This window comes from Aquarana catesbeiana, linkage group LG12, assembly GCF_042186555.1.
Source record: "Aquarana catesbeiana isolate 2022-GZ linkage group LG12, ASM4218655v1, whole genome shotgun sequence".
Classification (NCBI taxonomy): Eukaryota; Metazoa; Chordata; class Amphibia; order Anura; family Ranidae; genus Aquarana; species Aquarana catesbeiana.
Window position 1 is genome coordinate 204,348,687 of NC_133335.1, and position 15,327 is coordinate 204,364,013.

The 15,327-nt window shown below is 45.1% G+C and overlaps 1 protein-coding gene across 2 annotated transcripts in view; it reads left to right on the forward strand.

Annotated features, from left to right (window-relative positions):
- Positions 1-2,663: 2,663 nt before the first annotated feature.
- The window catches only part of KIAA1755 (KIAA1755 ortholog), a 178,025-nt gene continuing 165,361 nt past the window's right edge, over positions 2,664-15,327 (forward strand). Inside the window, exons 1-2 of one of the 2 annotated variants that reach the window (XM_073606536.1) lie at positions 2,664-2,916; positions 3,471-4,837. In XM_073606536.1, coding sequence (XP_073462637.1) covers positions 4,051-4,837 — 787 coding nt within the window. In that variant the 5' untranslated portion in view covers positions 2,664-2,916; positions 3,471-4,050. Of the gene's footprint in view, positions 2,917-3,101; positions 3,368-3,470; positions 4,838-15,327 lie in introns of those variants that run through there. The other variant, XM_073606535.1, reaches the window with a different exon arrangement.

A 15,327-nucleotide genomic window follows, 5' to 3' on the forward strand; every position in this document is an offset into this window, starting at 1 on the left:
CTGCACATGAAGCCGCACAGATGTCTTCAAAGTCGCACTGACATCTGGCTTCAAAATCGTGCAATTTCAGATGAAGTCGCACAATTTCACAGCCGCATTTAATGTAAACGAGGGCTTATGCTGCGTACACACGATCGGGGATTTTGGTCGGAAAAAGATATGATGGCTTTTCCAACGGGATTCCGCTCAAGCTTGCCTTGCATACACACGGTCACACAAAAGTTTGCTGAACTTTCGATCGTCAAAAACGCAGTGACATACAACACTACGACAAGCCGAGAAAATGAAGTTCAATGATTCCGAGCATGCGTCGAATTGTTTCCGAGCATGCGTAGGAATTTTGCTCGTCGGAATTGCTACAGACGATCGCATTTTCGGATAGGAACTTTTTCCGACCGAAAAATTGAGAACCTGCTCTCAATCTTTTGCTGGCTGAAAATCGGCCAGAAAAAGTCAGATGGAGCATACACACGGTCGCATTTTTCGGGCCAAAAGCTCTCTCTCATCTGTCTTTTGCTGGCCGAATTTCCGATCGTGTGTACGCGGCATAAGGGTTTACATGTACAGCCAGGGAGTGTCTGCATATATAATGGAATGTGTTAATAAAATAAAAAATAAGATCTGCTGTGGGTAACTTATTTCAGAGGTCCAGTCTACTGCTGGATACCTCAGCTGTCAACACATTATTATAAATTCTAGACATGTGCGCCGTGAATAAATTTGTTTTGTTTCATTCCGGTTCCGTTTCGTATTAGAATTAATTCGTATTTCGTAATTCGTGTCCGAAATTCAGTTTGGATTCCTACAAAATAAGAATTTTCGTTAGGTTTGTTAACTTTTCTTAACAATTACGAATGTTCTTTATGATGAATTTATCATTATGAGGGGCTCCCACCATCCCTGTGCTGAGTTCCCGAGTCTGATTGTACACCCGCAGTGCCCATTATGAGGGGCTCCCACCATCCCTGTGCTGTGCTGAGTGCTGACTTCCTGGGTTTTACTTTTTAACTTTTAGGTTCGTTAACTTTTCGTAACAATTACGAATGTTCGTTATGATTAATTTATCATTATGAGGGGCTCCCACCATCCCATCCCTGTGCTGTGCGGACTTCCTGGGTTTTTAACTTTTAGGTTCGTTAACTTTTCGTAACAATTATGAATGTTCGTTATTATGAATTCATCAATATGAGGGGTTCCCACCATCCCTGTGCTGAGTTCCCGAGTCTGAGTGTACACCCGCTGTGCCCATTATGAGGGGCTCCCACCATCCCTGTGCTAAGTTCCCTGGTCTCTACACCCGCTGTGCCCATTATGAGGGGGTCCCACCATCCTTGTGCTGAGTTCCCGGGTCTGTACACCCGCTGTGCCCATTATGAGGGGGTCCCACCATCCCTGTGCTGAGTTCCCGGGTCTGAGTGTACACCTTCTGTGTCCATAATGAGGGGGTCCCACCATCCCTGTGCTGAGTTCCCGGGTCTGTACACCCGCTGTGTCCATTATGAGGGGCTCCCACCATCCCTGTGCTGAGTTCCTGGGTCTGTACACCCGCTGTGCCCATTATGAGGGGCTCCAACCATCGCTGTGCTGAGTTCCCGGGTCTGTACACCTGCTGTGCCCATTATGAGGGGCTCCCACCATCCCTGTGCTGAGTTCCCCGGTCTGTACACCCGCTGTGTCCATTATGAGGGGGTCCCACCATCCCTGTGCTCAGTTCCTGGGTCTGTACACCCGCTGTGCCCATTATGAGGGGGTCCCACCATCCCTGTGCTGAGTTCCCGGGTCTGTACACCTGCTGTGCCCATTATGAGGGGCTCCCACCATCCCTGTGCTGAGTTCCCAGGTCTGTACACCCGCTGTGTCCATTATGAGGGGCTCCCACCATCCCTGTGCTGAGTTCCCGGGTCTGAGTGTACACCTGCTTTGTCCATAATGAGGGGTTCCCACCATCCCTGGGCTGTGCTGACTTCCTGGGTTTTTAACTTTTAGGTTTGTTAACTTTTCGTAACAATTACGAATGTTCGTTATGATGAATTTATCACTATGAGGGGCTCCCACCATCCCTGTGCTGTGCTGACTTCCTGGGGTTTTTAACTTCATCATAACGGATAATCGTAATTAACGAACATTCTTATTTTGTCCGATTCTGTTGTAACGGAATTTGGATCCGAAAGTTCGTAAACTAAATTTCGTACAAAATTTGTATGCATAAAAATACGTATTTCGGATTCTCACGAATGTACGAATTTCCGGAAATTCGTACAAATTTTACGATTCGCACGAAACTAATTGCACATGTCTAATAATTTCCTAAACCTTGGATCCCGGTGCAAACAGGTGCTGGATGTTCAACCGCATTATATATAAATACACTTTATTTAGACACAAGATGTATGAAGCTCCACCAAGCAGAGGGTGAACACAATGCTACATTTGTAGAGCTGGTGCGCGCAGCACCTGTGGATTCGGCTGCTCAGGGTCCAGTAACTGCACGGCCCCCCTTTGCCCGGCCCACCAACTCCTTTCTACTCTAATCTGAGGGTGTGTGAATGGGTACAAGTCCCAGCAGGTGACTGTTGATACAACTGTTAGCCTCTGATCAGTGCCAGCAAGCTGTGGGGGGAAGGGAGGGGAGGGGGGGGCTCTTCTATTAAAGTCTGACAGCCTGACACCAAGCTCTGTCTCCGCATTCCTCTGCCTTTGGTGCGGCTAAATTCGGAACGCAGCCCTCCAATCACATCAATGGAAGGCACAGGGAGGGGGTCCTCCAAAAGGGAAGGCTTACTAGGTGCTAGGGTCTCGTTTTCCTGTCCCCTTTTTTTTTTTTTCTTGTGGCAGCCATGGGCTTGATGGTTGCTGAAGCCTGTAGGAGACATTCCAACTCTTTCTGAGAAGTCGCAAGCAACAAGCTCCCTCCAGGTATCCATTATTGACAGGTATTACAGGCTTTGCAGGGTGTGTTTGGGATGACCGCCGTCATCACCCGTGGCTAATATGTTAATTGCATTCTTCTCTTTTTTTTTTTCTTCTCCTTTCTGCAAAGTTTCTGTAAAGTAGGAGGCTGCACTCCCAGAATGCACAGGGACACCCATTCAGCCATTATACTTGGGGACTGAGACAATGCTGCTTGAGCGTTAGTGGCTTGCATAGCAGGGGCCGCTGCTTGCAGGCACCTGTGACTGATGACAAGCCGTAGAAACCTTCCGTTTCCGTAGCTGTGTGTGCAAGGTTATCCGTCCTATCCATCTCCCTTTAGGAGAATAAGTGCCGATAAGCAGCTGCTAAACAAACATTTATATTCTCTGCGGTGTGAAAAATGCCCCCTTGCGCCAAGGAAAATGTAAACATTCAGAAAGGGTGATCCTTTTGGGTATTTATCGTAAATTTTTTGCATTTCTTTTTTTTCCTTGTGTTTCTGTATATTTCCTGTTCCGCAGAACTTATTCTTAATGCAGTTTGTATTCTTCCTGCAGGCGCCAGGCAAGCTGGTTCTGCCGCTTCATTAGAGTCCTTACAAGGCTGGTTAATGTACTGTCTAATTGCAGTCTCCGTTTGGTGGCTGCAGCGAGATTGGTCCCCACATGGACTTATAACAGGAGACATGTACTGGAACGCCGCATTTGTTCTGTCTTCTTGGGAGTTCTGCAAAGATGTTTAAAGGCCATGACAGGATCAAGCTGTTCGTTAGCACGGTGACATTTCGGCGGTGACATTGTGTTTCCATTCAAGCAGAAAACTAATTTAACTGATTTTTTTTTTGCTCCAATTGGGCACATTCCCAGGGACGCCAGGAAATTTGGTGGCCTTACGTAGAAATCAAAGCTGAAGTTTGAATTGCTTCTTCTTCTTCTTTTTTTTTTTTTTTTTTTCTTTTATACCAAAGAAAATTTTTTAAGGTCAGCTTGCTACTGAACCGATGTTAAGAAATGATTTTATTTAAGTGCTGCAGCTGGTTTTCGTGACTTATGTACGGTCCAAAGATTGCTAAAAAAAGGTAAGCGGATGAAAGTGAGGCTTTCCTAAGGTCTCGTTGGTGGAACAAGAATAACGTCCATGCCAAACAGAAACCCCTATTCCTTTGAAGACAGTTCAGAATATGTACCACTCATAAAGAGCACTAGTGATCTAATGACACCTCACTTTGACAATGCCGCTAACCAAGACCTGGAAGGGGACTATGTGGACCTCTTAGATACTGCTGACACAGCAGAAACTAGACCAATCGCTCCTTGCCACCCTGAAATGGGGGATGCCAACAAGATCCCAAAAGGCAACGAAGATCCTGTTACAAGTGTCACTAATAATAATAAGTGGGTGTGTGGAAGACTTCAGGCCAGCGAAAAAGGGGCGTGTACCCCTTGCCTAAGGAGGAAGTTTAACAAAGATCCCAACGCCAAGGAAACAAAGTGTCGCTTTCGTCAGTCCTACGTCGCTGCCCTCAAAAATCCCGTTAGCTTCACCTCTGCCCCAATGGATGATATTTTGGAGGAACCCAGGAGCAGATCTACCACGTTTGCAGCTCTAGAAAGCCCCATCTGTTCACGTCGCAAAACTCAAAGCCAAGCGCATTCGTCTTGGCTTTTCTCACCAAAAACAGAGTCAAAGTCAGGAGAAGTATATACACCGCTACAAAACCCAAAAACCAATCCCACTTCAGGGTCAGATTCATCGTCCCCGTCTCTTGTACACAGGTTTTCCTTTCTAAGAGGCCAACGTAATTCCTCATCTGGGAGCGATGGCCTGTCTATGGACTCTAATTCAAGCCAGTACAGTGGAACATGGAGACGGGTATCTGCAGTCTGCTCCCCTCGGCTTAGTCGTTCCAAGTTCTCTGGAAAAGGTATTGGTGAAAAGAACAATAATTGTTTCTGAAGCATACGGTAAACTGTATAAAATTATTATTTTTTTGGTAGTATTTAAGGCATCACTTCAATTTCGGAAAACAAAAAAGTATATATGCCTTTAGAGCAGTCCACAAGGTTTTTGCATTTGGATCCTACACAAAATACTGTGGGGTTGATTTACTTAAACTGGAGAGTGCAAAATCTGGTGCAGCTGTATATGGTAGCCAATCAGCTTCTAACTTCAGCTTGTTCAATTAAGCTTTAACAAAAAAACTGTAAGCTGATTGGTTTCTATGCAGAGCGGCACCAGATTTTGCACTCGCTAATTTTAGTAAATCAACCCCTGTGTTTCCCAATAGAGATCCCTGATTGATTGCTTACAGGGCAACTTCAATCCAATATTTCATTTAGAGGTTCCAGCTAACTACATTGGTGTTTACAGTCACAACTGCCTACCCTCTTGTCTAATTACTCATAGTTATACTCCCTCAGAGCCTAAAAGCTAGTCATTGCTGACCTTCTTCTAAAAATGCTAGTTTCCTGACTGTTAGGCCAACTCTTTGATGTCCGTACTGTAGGGTTTACTTACTTAAAACTGGAACATCAAAGAGTTGGCCTACAAGTCAGGAAACTAGCATTTTCAGAAGAAGGTCAGCAATGACTATCTTTTGGACTCGGAGGTAGTATAAATATGAGCAATTAGACAAGAGGGAAGGCAGTTGTGACTGTAACCACCGATGTAGTTAGATGGAACCTATAAATGAAATATTACAATAAACTTGCCCTGTAAGCAATCAATCAGGGATCTGCAACATCTGGTGCAGCTCTGCATAGACACCAATCAGCTTTCAGGTTTTATTGTCAAAGCTTTAAGCGGAATTCCACCCATTTAAAAGTCAGCAGCTATAAAAAGTGTAGCTGCTGACTTTTAGTAATCAGACACTCACCTGTCCCTGTACCGGTCCAGCGATGTGGGCTCGCAAAGCCCCGATCCTCTCCCCCTCCCCCCCGAAGCGCCGGCATTCTAACTGCGGGCGCCCGGCTGTGACTTCACAGCCGGACATGCACTGCGCAAGTGCGAGCCACGCTGCGCACTGTGAATGGCCGGGCAATCTTGCAGGGAGGGAGGGGGGAGAGGTGAACTTCCTTCCGGCGCCGTGGAGCCCAGAGAGGAAGTGGAAACTGGGTGCCCATAAAAATAGGGTACCCGCTTCTCCCCCCAAAAAATTACATGCCAAATGTCAGGGGTCAGGGGTCACCTGCACTTAAAGTTGAAGTTCCATTTTTGGGTGGAACTCCGCTTTAACTGAAAAATCTGATTGGCTACCATTCGCAACTGCACCAGATTCTGAGTTTTAGTAAACCTACCCCAGGAAGTCACTGATCCAAAGCAAGGGTTCAAATCAGGAAAAAAGAGTAAAATCCTTGACAAAAAACTTGTCTGTCCCAGGACAGTGAACCAATGTATTGAAACATTGACATCCAGGCAACTAATGTTTTAGGAGAGGTCAACAATGGTATTATATTTTTGTCATGATGGGTTTTGTTCAAGACATCAACCTTTAAAGACATTTGATTTTCGTTTCAATGTGTTTATTGCATTTTCCAAGGTTTAAGGACAGTACATTTGACAGATATGTCAGTACATAGAGCCTGAGTACAGTAAACAGTACAATATCCCCCATTAACAGTGACATTTGATTTTAAGTAGATCAAACAAAGCAGATGTCTTGGTTCTCTTTCTAGCATGATCTAGAAAAATTAAAAGTTTAATGGCTATGGGAAACCAATTCAGCTTCCCACTTCTATGGATCTGGTTTATGGCTCCAATGTAGTGGTGCCTTTATTTTTATGTGGCCCCTATACTACATCTTTAATTTGCTTAGCGAGGACCTCATTTTGGAATGTCACTGCATTTTAAACTGCCTTAAACCATTTTTTTTGCCTGAAACAGACAGTTTTAGTCTCCCTTTGATGTTAGTAGTGGAGCATGCTATACTTTGTTTCTATGAGCAGTAAAAAATGTCAGGGCCCTAGGCATGTGTTGTTGCAAATGAATCATTGATTTAATGTTGATGTCTTTATATTGGTTTACTTTTAAATAGCTATATATGCTTTAACAATTATAATATGCATATAACTTTTTTAGACTTCACCTGGAATATATGCTACGTTTTGGCTCACACTGGTGCGATGCAGACACCTCATGTTTCGCACAGGAACTGCACTGCATTCCTGTGCACATCGCATGTGATGTCTGTGCGGTGCGGTTTCAGCCATACATTTTGTATTGCTCAAATCACATAGCATCCGTCCCAAAATGATGCAGGACAATTTTTTTATCCGCACCTGAATCACATCGCATGGGTGTTCACACCCATGTGATGCAATTGTCAATCGCACTGTTTTGCAATCTGTTTTGGGATGTCGTTAATCTAAGATTGATGGATGCTGTGAGATTGCCTTGCAGTGCATTGCAAATCTTGTGCATTTCCATTATCGCATCAGTGTGAACCAGGGCTGAGGAGTTTGAAAGCATTCAGAAGCAGGCAAAGAGATGGAGATGATATATAAGACATTCTCACTAAGGGTTCTCCATGAAATCCTAATGCCCCATACACACAATCAGAAATTCTGCCAGCAAAAGTCAGATGAGAGCTTTTGGTCAGAAATTATGACCCTTTGTGTATGCTCCATTGGACTTTTGCTGGCGGAATTCCAGCCAGCAAAAGATTGAGAGCATGTTCTGAATTTTTCGGTCGGAAAAAGTTCCTATCTGAAAATGCGATCGTCTGTATGCAATTTGGACGCGCAAAAAATCATGCATGCTCGGAAACAATTCGATGCATGCTCGGAAGCATTGAACTTCATTTTCTCGGCTCGTCATAGTGTTGTGTGTCACCGCGCTCTTGACGGTCAAAAGTTCAGCAAACTTTTGTGTGACCATGTGTATGCAAGCCAAGCTTGAGCGGAATTCCGTCAGCAAAACCATCCAAGATTTTTCCGACGGAAATTCCGCTCGTGTATACGAGGCATTAGACATTCTCACTAAGGGTTCTCCATGAAACCCTAAGATTCCTCCAGAGGTTACTAGGGATTCTTTGAGCTGTGGCTGATTGATCTTCCACCGGATGGTGCCCTGCATAGTTACGGGTCCACCACCATTTAATAAAGCCAGAAGCATGACATTAATTATCTTTTTAGATGTCCAAACACTACACCGCTCTAGGCTGGTCTGCTTCAATTGTTTAACCCTTGATGAATCAGATGCTGGTCCAGCTCGTACCGTGAAGCATCAAACATAAGTATGGGATGACCGTACACTGACAGCGGCAATATCCATAAAGTTTATTTCCAAAATCAAAAAAGTCCAAACAAAAAAGTACAGGGTGAAGAGCAAGTGCTATACAAGCGCCTGTTGGCGTGAAACGCGTCAACACTTGCTCTTCACCCTGTATTTTTTGTTTGGACTTTTTTGTTTTTTGGAAATAAAGTTTATGGATCTTATCGCTGTTTGTGTGCGGTAATCCCTTTTCTAGGGTTGGATCTTTTTAGCTGTCTTCAAGAGTGGCATTACTGTCCACCATTGTAAGAGGAGCATTTTTTGAAGGATCTCTGATAAATTCATTTTAGCAGGGGTTCCCCAGGACCTGAAAGTTATTTCAAGGGTTCTTCTGGAGTAGAAAAGGTAAAAAAAGTGTACCAAAAGATGATGTGAAATGGTTATGTTTATTCAAGACAAAATACATTTAAACGGCTACTCCAGCCTACATTTTTTTGTTTTGGTTTTGTGTAAAATAGGGAATGGATATAAAGGGGTTGATTTACTAAAGGCAAATAGAAGGTGCAGTTGCTCCAGAGTTTAGTAAATGAGGCAAAGCTTCACTGTGCAAAGAATACCAAATCACATGCAGGGAAGATGTAAAAAAAACAGCATTTGGTTTGCACATGATTGGATGATGGAGGTCAGCAGAGCTTCCCCTTATTTACTAAACTCTGGAGCAACCGCATCTGCAAAGTGCACAGTCTATTAGCCTTTAGTAAATCAACCCCAAAATCTGTTACATGTCCCTACTGGGCAAAAACAACAACACAAATTTATAATCATTGATAAGCGCTAGAACAACTACATTTTTTCTTATTTCCTCCTTCCTGTTCCAGTAAACCTTGCTCTCACATTCCTGTCTTGGTGTCACAGATTTAAAAATAAAAGGAAATCTCCCCAGCGTAGTCACAGACAGCAAAAAAGAAAAAAAATGACATAAGTTTAAACCTTCTATTTAAAGCTAAAAAAAAACTTTTTGCCTGTAGCTGGCTTTTCTTACATTATTTTATATACAGTAATGGGTATTGTTAAAAGAGGAAAGAGAACACTCCTGCTGCAGCAAAAGCAGTGAGACTCCCCTAAGCAGTTGGGGACTGTAGAATCAAGATCTGACCGCTGGAGTCCCTACAAGTAATTCAAATCCTTCGGGTGACTTAACCCACCAGATATCACCAATAATTTAAATTTCTCTCTGAGTGGTCCATCCCGCTCCTGGGAGATTGGTTTGATTTTATTATGGTGGATGTTCTCCTGCAACTTTTACTAATTGACTTTGGGGTTGATTTACTAAAACTGGAGAGTGCAAAATCTGGTGAAGCTCTGCATAGAAACCAATCAGCTTCCAGGTTTTATATCCAAAGCTTAATTGAACAAGGAAGTTAGAAGCTGATTGGCTGCCATGCACAGCTGCCCCAGATTTTGCACTCTCCGGTTTTAGTGAATCGACCCCTTTGTTTTTTATTTTTATACATTTTTATTATTTGCTCAAGCAGTGTTCATTCCTGTTACCCTTGGATACAATTCAGCTTTACTGTACTGTTATCTCCATAGGGCCTCATTGTAATCAAAGGGTATTGCTGATGCAACATGCAAAGCATAGTATATACAGTATCTCACAAAAGTACACCCCTCATATTTTTGTAAATATTTTATTACATCTTTTCATGTGACAACACTGAAGAAATGACCTTTTGCTACAATGTAAAGTAATGAGTGTACATCTTGTATAACAGTGTAAATTTGCTGTCCCCTCAAAATAACTCAACACACAGCCATTAATGTCTAAACCACTGGCAACCAAAGTGAGTACACCCCAGGTGAAAATGTCCAAATTGGGCCCAATTAGCCATTTTCCCTCCCTGGTGTCATGTGACTCATTAGTGTTACAAGGTCTCAGGTGTGAATGGGGATCAGGTGTGTGAAATTTGGTGTTATTGTTCTCACTCTCTCATGTTGGTCACTGGAAGTTCAACATGGCACCTCATGGTAAAGAACTCTCTGAGGATCTGAAAAAAATAATTGTTACTAGGCTATTAGAAGATTGCCAAGACCCTGAAACTGAGCTGCACCATGGTGGCTAAGACCATACAGTGGTTTAACAGGACAGGTTCCACTCAGAACAGGCCTCGCCATGGTTGACCAAAGTTGAGTGCACTGCTAAGAGTCATATCCAGAGGTTGTCTTTGGGAAATAGACATATGAGTGCTGCCAGCATTGCTGCAGAGGTTGAAGGGGTGGGGAGTCAGCCTGTCAGTGCTCAGACCATACGCCACACACATCAAATTGGTCTGCATGGCTGTTGTCCCAGAAGGAAGCCTCTTTTAAAGATGATGCACAAGAAAGGCCGCAAACAGTTTGCTGAAGACAAGCAGACTAAGGACATGGATTACTGGAACCATGTCCTGTGGTCTCATGAGACCAAGATAAACTTATTTGGTTCAGATGGTGTCAAGCGTGTGTGGCGGCAACCAGGTGAGGAGTACAAAGACAAGTGTGTCTTGCCTACAGTCAAGCATGGTGGTGGGAGTGTCATGGTCTGGGGCTGCAAAAGTGCTACCGGCACTGGGGAGCTACAGTTTATTGAGGGAACCATGTCCGGCAACATGTACTGTGACATACTGAAGCAGAGCATGATCTCCTCCCTTCGGAGACTGAGCCACAGGGCAGTATTACAACATGATAACGACCCCAACCACACCTCCAAGACGTCCACTGCTTTGCTAAAGAAGCTGAGGGTAAAGGTAATGGACTGGCCAAGCATGTCTTCAGACCAAAACCCTATTGAGCATCTGTGCGGCATCCTCAAACGGAAGATGAAGGAGCGCAAGGTCTCCAACATCCACCAGCTCCGTGATGTCGTCACGGAGGAGTAGAAAAAGACTCCAGTGACAACCTGTGAAGCTCTGGGGAACTCCATGCCCAAGAAGGTTAAGGCAGTGCTGGAAAATAATGGTGGCCACACAAAATATTGACACTTTGGGCCCAATTTGAACATGTTCATGTAGGGGTGTACTCACTTTTGTTGCCAGTGGTTTAGACATTAATGGCTGTGTGTTGAGTTATTTTGAGGGGACAGCAAATTTACACTGTTATACAAGCTGTACACTCACTACTTTACATTGTAGCAAAATGTCATTTCTTCAGTGTTGTCACATGAAAAGATATAATAACATATTTACAAAAATGTGAGGGGTGTACTCACTTTTGTGAGCTACTGTAGGATCTCCTGAAAATGATAAATCACATTGTTGCTAGGGGTAATATAGTTGCTCTCTCAGTCACTCCAGTCATGAGGCCGCTGTTTGGAAACATTCTACTCTGGGCACTATTTGTAACAGTAGAACTTGATCTACGGCCAGCGGGTATTGTATGTCGGCTCTACTGTACAATATGATGGTTTTTCCTTATAAGCTGACAGCATATAGTTCACTACATTTGGCAATAACAGAGGTTTCGCTTGCCAGATTTTATCCCGTAAATGTCTAAGACGTAACTCTTGGCAGCCAGATCTCATTTTCAGAAAGTGCTAAATACACTTATACCTGCTAAGTGTTCTTTGCATTGAGATTCTAAAGAAAGCCTGGTAAGCAATCACCCAGATTTCTTAGAATTGTGGATCAGTCTGAGGTATAGAGTTAAGGCTCGTACACATGATACGAAAATCGGAAGAAAAATTTTGTCTGATGGACGATCTGCGGATTTAAGGATCGTTAGTGTGGAGCTTTCAACAGCTGATTACGTTTTTTCGTCCGTCAAAAGCTGGATGTGCAGACTATAAAATTTTTGTTGTACGTGAACTCAACATCCGATTTTCACTTAATTAGTACGGTTTTTGTACAAAAAAAATCTTAAGAGCAAGACTACGCATGCTCAGAAACTAAAGAACACATACAAAACTAGTCAACACGTTACGTCACTTCTGAAGTTGTATTCTGTCATATGAGAAGTTTCGTATGGTGAGTAACCTCTTCACTTTCGACATGAGACTAGCATGCAACAAAAAACAGACAAAGGATTATCCAAAAATCTGATCGTGTGTACGAGGCTTTAGGCATAATTAGCGCTCTGCGTGGCAGGTATACATTCATTGTGATACTTTCAATGATCAGTAGAGTGCTTGAGCGGCTGTCATGTAGAAGCCAGTGTGGTGTGCACAGCCCCTTTATGATTTAAGTCCCAACCCCATCCAAAATAAAATTTTCAGTTTTAATTTTTTTGCAAAAAAGGTTTATAAAAAAAACATTTTTTTATTGTCATCCTCCTTTAGATCAGAGTCTTCAGAGTTCCCCCTTACAGTGCAAGGGAAAACTCTAGTATAAAAGGCAATGCTAGGGACCGTGATGTAAGGGGGAATGCTGCGGACGTACATCAGAGTCCACAGAGTTCTGCTTTACATCACCATCCACAGTTTTCCCTTGCACTGTAAAGCCTCCTGCTCACCAAATTACTGACAGTTCAGGTCGGAGCCGTTGCACTAACAATCCAATGTTAATACGATGTGGACAACCAGCGCCAAAAATGCCGGACCTCTCCCACCATCCCTTGTATAAATTTGCAAGGGAGGGAGAAAATTTCACACCCACAGAGTCCCTGCATTTCTGGAGGTAGTGGTCCCCATCGAACATAAAAAAATTGTGGGTCAGTAGTAGGGTGCTCACGTGTCCCGGATTGCTCAGGACAGTCCCACAATTGACAATGCTGTCCTGGGTGCCGGGCACCTTCATTCCAAGACAATACAGTGTCCCGGAATTAAATAGAGGACACAGCCACCCCCTACTAACTAGTAACTATATTTCCTGAACTGGTGGCTAGGGACAGCGCTGCCTGGCATCTTGCAACCAGTGACGTAATTTACTCTCAGACAGTGAGGCCGGGAGCGAGGCCTGCGCCTAGTGCAGCACTGCTGTCCCCACCCACCTCGGCACCTCCTCCATCTCCGGCACCCAGCGGCAAGCAGCAGGGACTGGTGTGATCTTCATTCTCCAGATAGTGACTCCACCCCTTTCCTTCTACACCCACAGCTCATGCAGAGGGAGTGACAGCAGCACTGCATCTGGTGGCAGGCTATGGGTGGAAAGGGGCACACTGCGTCTGGTGGCAGGCTATGGGTGGAAAGGGGCACACTGCGTCTGGTGGCAGGCTATGGGTGGAAAGAGGCACACTGCATCTGGTGGCAGGCTATGGGTGGAAAGAGGCACACTGCGTCTGGAGGCAGGCTATGGGTGGAAAGAGGCACACTGCGTCTGGTGGCAGGCTATGGGTGGTGAGTGGCACACTGCATCTGGTGGCAGGCTATGGGTGGTGAGTGGCACACTGCATCTGGTGGCAGGCTATGGGTGGCACGTGGCACACTACATCTGGTGGCAGGCTATGGGTGGCAAGTGGCACACTGCATCTGGTGGCAGACTATGGGTGGCAAGTGGCACACTGCATCAGTCAGTAGGCTATGGGTGGCAAGTGACACACTAAATCTGGTGGCAGGCTATGGGTGGCAAGTGGCACACTGCATCTGGTGGCATGCTGTGGGTGGAAAGTGGCACACTGCATCTGGTGGCAGGCTATGGGTGGTGAGTGGCACACTGCATCTGGTGGCAGGCTATGGGTGGCAAGTGGCACGCTACATCTGGTGGCAGGCTATGGGTGGCAAGTGGCACACTGCATCTGGTGGCAGGCTATGGGTGGCACGTGGCACACTGCATCTGGTGGCAGGCTATGGGTGGCACGTGGCACACTGCATCTGGTGGCAGGCTATGGGTGGCACGTGGCACACTGCATCTGGTGGCAGGCTATGGGTGGCAAGTGGCACACTGCATCTGGTGGCAGGCTATGGGTGGCAAGTGGCACACTGCATCTGGTGGCAGGCTATGGGTGGCAAGTGGCACACTGCATCAGTCAGTAGGCTATGGGTGGCAAGTGACACACTAAATCTGGTGGCAGGCTATGGGTGGCAAGTGGCACACTGCATCTGGTGGCAGGCTATGGGTGGCAAGTGACACATTCGCCTGACAAATCACCTGCTGCCAAATTCCCCATCAACCCCGAGACTAGATCCCCCCCCCCCATCTTTATTTGGGGGGAAGGAAGGTGGGGGGTGTCCCTGAATGGCAGTTTGGAAATGTGGTCACCTAGTCAGTAGGTATTCTAAACTCAATAAAATGAACTCCTGGTGAACCAGGGAATAATTACTGGAATGTTTCAAAAGAGAGTCGCCAGGAAGTGCATTACTGGCACTCTGTTAGAAAAAACACTTTATTGGGCTTTGTTCACACTTGTGTTTCAGGAGCATGCATAAAATCATGTGCTTTCCTGTAACGCACAAAAACATTCTGCTCTTTTATAGACGTGTGGCAGAAGTGTACATGAATTCATGTGAGATACCTTTTTGTGCGTTCCTTGCGCATAGGGAAGCCCATTCAAATGAATGGACTACCCTATATGCAAAGAACAAGAATGCGCGAAAATGTGCAAAAAAGCATGTGCACTCCATGGTGTGATCGGAGCCTTAAGCCGGCCATAGATGGATCGAATTCTGGCTGTTTCAGCAAGGACCGGCCAAGATTCGATCCATCTATGGGCAGGCTGGTTGTACCCAAGTCGATTGATGGATCAGCTTGGGTACATCCAGCCTGCCCATAGGTGGATCGAATCTTGGCCGATCCTTGCTGAACCAGCCGGGATTTGATCCATGTATGGCCAGCTTAAGGATCCAGACACCATCACGGAGGCCAAAAACAAAGCCTATAGATGGATCAAATACAGGCTGGTTCAGCAAGGACCAGCCGAGAGTCGATCCATCTATGGGCAGGCTGGTGGTACCCATGTTGATCTATCCAGCCTGTCAGATTTTTACATGTGATTACTGCCAGCAGCTATAGCCGCTAGCAGTAATCGTGTTCTGCCATCCGGGAAGGTTCCCAGCTGACAGAACAAAATAGCGCTATGAAAGCGATTTCCCCATCAACACTGACTGTGTTGATGGGGGGAATCAAGCAATTTTCTTTCCTTCCATGCATGGTATCGCATAACCTATGGATTGCTTTACTGTTTGTGCCCCTATTAGAGAGAATGTGCTTAATTCCTGCCTTGGTGATCACACGGGTGAGGGGGATATCTCTTTTCATCCACTGCTATGCTATCAGTTAGCATTTTTGCTAGTTCTCA